General features: G+C 54.5%; 1 protein-coding gene across 1 annotated transcript in view; it reads right to left on the reverse strand.

Moving 5' to 3' along the window:
- Positions 1-465: 465 nt before the first annotated feature.
- The window catches only part of TICAM1 (toll like receptor adaptor molecule 1), a 10,768-nt gene continuing 6,863 nt past the window's right edge, over positions 466-4,370 (reverse strand). The window contains exon 2 of the mRNA XM_003788766.3: positions 466-3,117. Coding sequence (XP_003788814.1) covers positions 909-2,978 — 2,070 coding nt within the window. The 5' untranslated portion in view covers positions 2,979-3,117 and the 3' untranslated portion in view covers positions 466-908. The remainder of the gene's footprint in view (positions 3,118-4,370) is intronic.

Consider the following 4,370-nt stretch of genomic DNA (forward strand, 5'->3'; position numbering starts at 1 on the left):
GCCACAACGCCCGGCTATTTTTAGAGATGGGGGTCTCACTTTAGGTCAGGTGAGTTAACTCTATTCTTATTCTCCCTCTCCCTCCATGTAGGTCCCACGCATATACTTAATGTGCACTGCACCTGATATACAATGTGCCTGGAGTTTACATATTATTGCACTTAGTATGTTAGTCTTCAAACAATCTCCACAATCACCATGAACAGAAGAAGCTCAGAGGGGTGAAGGCACTTGCCCAAGATCACATAGTGGGATCTGAGGCCAGCCTTGGTGGTGGTATCAAGGCAGATCCCCAAAGGAAATGGAAGGAGAAAGGCAGTAGCAAAAACTGCTAAATGCCCCCCAGTATCTTTTCTGCCTACCTTTTCTGGTATTTGTGCTAGGACATTTCGGCCAGACATGTGGCCACTCACACAACTACATTTCCCAGCTTCCCTTGCAGTCATGTGACCACCTTCTGTCCAGTAAGATCGGTTCACTCAGCAAGAGAAGGCTGCTCTTCATTCTGGTTCCCCTTTTGGAGTAACAATAAGCCATGTGTTTCTTAGCAAATAGCCAGACAGAGGTTTCCTAAGGACAGAGGTGCTCCTGGACCATTAAATAAATATTTATTATAGTTAAAAGACCCTACCAATATCCCCCACCACCAAGACCCCCTACCCAGAGACAGAGAAACTGAAAATGTAAACAGTGTCCTGTTTTGGCCACCCTGGAGGCCAGGAAGTCCTTGCAGCCTGATTTGCTATACTTCCTGAGAAGTGAAGGGCTCCAGGCACTGTCCTAAATGCACCAGGTGACCCAACCTTACACTGTCCCCAGGGGAGCAGATGGGGGGATAGTTGTGGTCCCACTGACCCTACTCAAAGCACGCACCAGCCCAGGTGTGTTCCCTAAGCTTGGACGTGTGGTCATTCTGCCTCCTGTGTTTTGTCCTCAGGCGCTTGGGCCCCTCGCTGGTTCCACATGTGGTTGTTGAGCCCCAGCTGCACCATCTGAGCATGGTGGATGATGAGGGGCTGCAGTCTTGGGCTTGGAGGAGATGTAGGGGAGGCCATGGGGAAGGCTGGTGGCTGTGGGAAGGCCGGTGGCTGCAGGAAGGCTGGTGGTGGGATGCCAGCCTGCCATGGATGCTGTAGTGGTGGTGGCTGAGGGAAGGGTGGTGGGGCTCCCTGGGGCACTGGGCCCCCACCAAAGGGCATCCTAGTCCCAAATGACATGTGGCTCCCAAAAGCCGCCTGGAGCTGCTCCATCTGTGCCTGCCAGGCCAAGTAGTTCTGGAGGTAGGTGGTGTATGCATTGTTCAGGGCGGCAGCCTGCATCCGCTCACCCTCCAGGTGTTGGCTCTGCTCCCGCAGGGCCCGGGCATCCTGTTCCTTCCTCCAGTTGGCCTTGCGAGCCAGAAGCTTCTGGGACTTGAAGGTATTGGCCACTTTCCTGGCAAAGATCGGGGAGTGTTCATCCAGCCACACCAGGCTGGTGAGCAGGCTGGCAGCATCAGAGCGGAGCTGGGTGGGGGAGCTCTCCAGCGGCAGGAAGGGCACCACACAGTCCTGCCACCCAAGTCGCATAAAGCTGCTCATCAGGGCGTGGCTCACCTGGTGCAGGCTTAGGCGGCAGTCAAAGCTGGAAGTGAGCAGCAGGATAACGAAGGCTGAGTGGTCTATGGCATCCTGCAGGCAGTGTAGCTCACCGCGCCCGGGCACCTGGAAATCCTCACAGAAGGTGGCCCCATCAGACACACCAAGGGCCTCCAGCTTCTCCCGGACCCGCAGGGCAATGTGTTCATCTGCCTTGGCATGGAGGATCACGAAGTTATAGAATTTCTGCTCTGGTGTCACCTCAGAAGAGGAAGGGCATGGGGATGAGTTGTCCAGGTGAGCGGAACAAGGGGCTGATGGAGGAAGAGGAGGGGACGTTTTGGGAGGAGACATTTTGGGGATTGAGGGAGTAGGTGGGCATGACTTGGTATCTGGGGTCGTGGTATCTTCTTTAGAAAGTTGATGTGGTGCCTGGTATTTGTCAGGGCGGGGGTGTCCAACAGGCTCCAGAATGGGTGAGGAGAGAGACCCAGAGGCTGCCGACACCTCTGTGCACTGTACTGGGTAATGGGTGCTGGTTCCTGGAGTTTGGGGAGTGTCAGGGAGGCCAGCAGGGACCGGATCTAGGGCCACCTCAGGAAGCTCTGGGGAGCCGGCAATCTCCCCTGAGGTGGGCCAGGTCATCTCCTCGGGCTCCTGGCAGCTGCTAGGGACAGGCCTGGGCACCGTGCGAGCTTGGGGGCTATCACAGAGCTTGCTGGGCCCATGGGGGCTGCGGTGTGGGCTGAGGAGGGGCATGGTGGGTGACTGGCTGATTTCTAAGTTGCTGACCAGGGAGGCTGGGCTGTCAGTAGATCGCAGGGAGCGCCCTTGGCTCCAGCCCAGTGGGTTATCTATGGGACAGGGAAGGCTGCGGGTCCCAGAGGGCGGAGTTGAAGATGGTGGGAGGCAGCCCAGATCAGAGTGGAGAGTCCGGAAGCCCCCAGGGTCCTGGATAACATCCCATCCACACCGTTCCTGGGCTTCATCCTGGAGGTCCCCCAGCTGATGGTCATCCCTGGAGCTGAGGGCATGGAGGGCTGCCTGGTAGGCCGCATCCCGCAAGGAGGCTGGGCACAGCTTCTCCTCCACCAGTAGGTGGTATAGGCGGGCAACGACCCAGGACACATCTGGAGGCTCTTCAGGGGCCTCAGTGCTGTCCATGCCAGCCCACTGCCGGGCCACCAGCCGAGCCACTGCATCTGCCTTCAGTGCCTCCAGAGAGATCCTGGCCTCCGTGTCCTTGCCTAACTTCAGGAGCACCATGGCATGCAGGAGGTCAGCCCCCTGGCCGCCCGAGCGCAGGGTCTTTAGTTTGTGCTTCAAATACAAGAGCTTGTCCTGGCCTGCGGCACCCAGAATGTCGAACACACCAGGAAGTGATGGGCCAGTGTGGGTCATGAGCACTGGTGAGCTTGGCCTTGGGCAGCAGCAGAATTTCGGGGTGGCGGAGGCATGTTCTGCACCACCCAACTTCTGAATGTCTGGCGTCCCCTACCCATTCATAGCACCAGGTTCTGTGGGTGCTGCCAGAACAGGTCTACAGGAAACAGGAGAGAGACACGTGGTTACCTCCACAAAAAGCAGCACGCCTTTAACCCAGACACCCCTGCCTGCTTTCCTCCAAATATCAACACCTAGTGGGGTGACACACATCACCTCCCCAATTTCTGTTTCCTCCCCTGCAAAATGACAACAGCCGATACTGACTTGGTGTTACCCAAGAAACATTACTATTTTCTCCATTTACAGATGAAGAAAGTGAGCCATAGAGAGGTGAAATCACCTACCCCAAATCATACAGTCAGTAAGTGACTAAGTTCAGATTAAAGTGACTGCAGTCTGGCTGCAGAGACCATGTGCCTAACCACAGGCTGTACTATATGAGGATAATAAACAGAACCTGCTTATGGGCTTGTGTCAAGGAATAGAGTTGCATTAACACATGGAGAGTTCTGAGACTGATGGCTACAAACTAGTAAGAAGTGGTCCATATGTGCCCATGAGGGAGGTAATCAGCCTCCTAGATGGTTCCCAAGGGCTCACATCCTGGTATTTACAGTCCTGGGTAGTCCTTCCAACACCATACCAGGGAGTTCTAAGTGATAAAAGAATATGGTGACAGGCTCGGGGCCTATGGCTCAAGTGGCTAAGGCGCCAGCCACATATACCTAAGGTGGCGGGTTCAAATCCATCCTGGGCCCACCAAAAACAACAATGACGGCTGCAACCAAAAAATAGCCAGGTGTGGTGGCGGGCACCTGTGGTCCCAGCTACTTGGGAGGCTGAGGCAGGAGTCTCGCTTGAGCCCAGGAGTTGAAGGTTGCTGTGAGCTGTGATGCCATGGTACTCTACCCAGGGGTGATAGCTTGAGGCTCTGTCTCAAAAAAAAAAAAAAGAGAATATGGTGACAAATGGGTGTCAGTTGAGACATTAGATTATAAAAGACATTATGACTTCTGTCTTAGCTGTCCTCTTTTTTCTTTTTAGACGTAAGTCTTGCTTTGTCACTAGGCTGGAGTGCAGTGGTGTGATCATAGCAGAATCAAACTCCTGGGCTCAAGCAATCCTCCCACCTCAGCCTCCCAAAGTGCTGGGAGTAAGGAGTAAGCTACCACACCCAACCTATTCTTTTTGTTACTCTGTTAGAGATGAGCCATGTTGTCCACGCCAAACCATGAGGCAAAGAACTGAGGCTTCTTGCCTACAGCCATGTAAAGGAGTCACCAGCTGGAAGAAAGAGATTCTTCCAGCCTCAGTCAAGCCTTCAGATGAGCCCTGGTTGACCCCCCC

Source organism: Otolemur garnettii, unplaced genomic scaffold (genome assembly GCF_000181295.1).
Source record: "Otolemur garnettii isolate 467f Iridium unplaced genomic scaffold, OtoGar3 scaffold00029, whole genome shotgun sequence".
NCBI classification, from domain to species: Eukaryota; Metazoa; Chordata; class Mammalia; order Primates; family Galagidae; genus Otolemur; species Otolemur garnettii.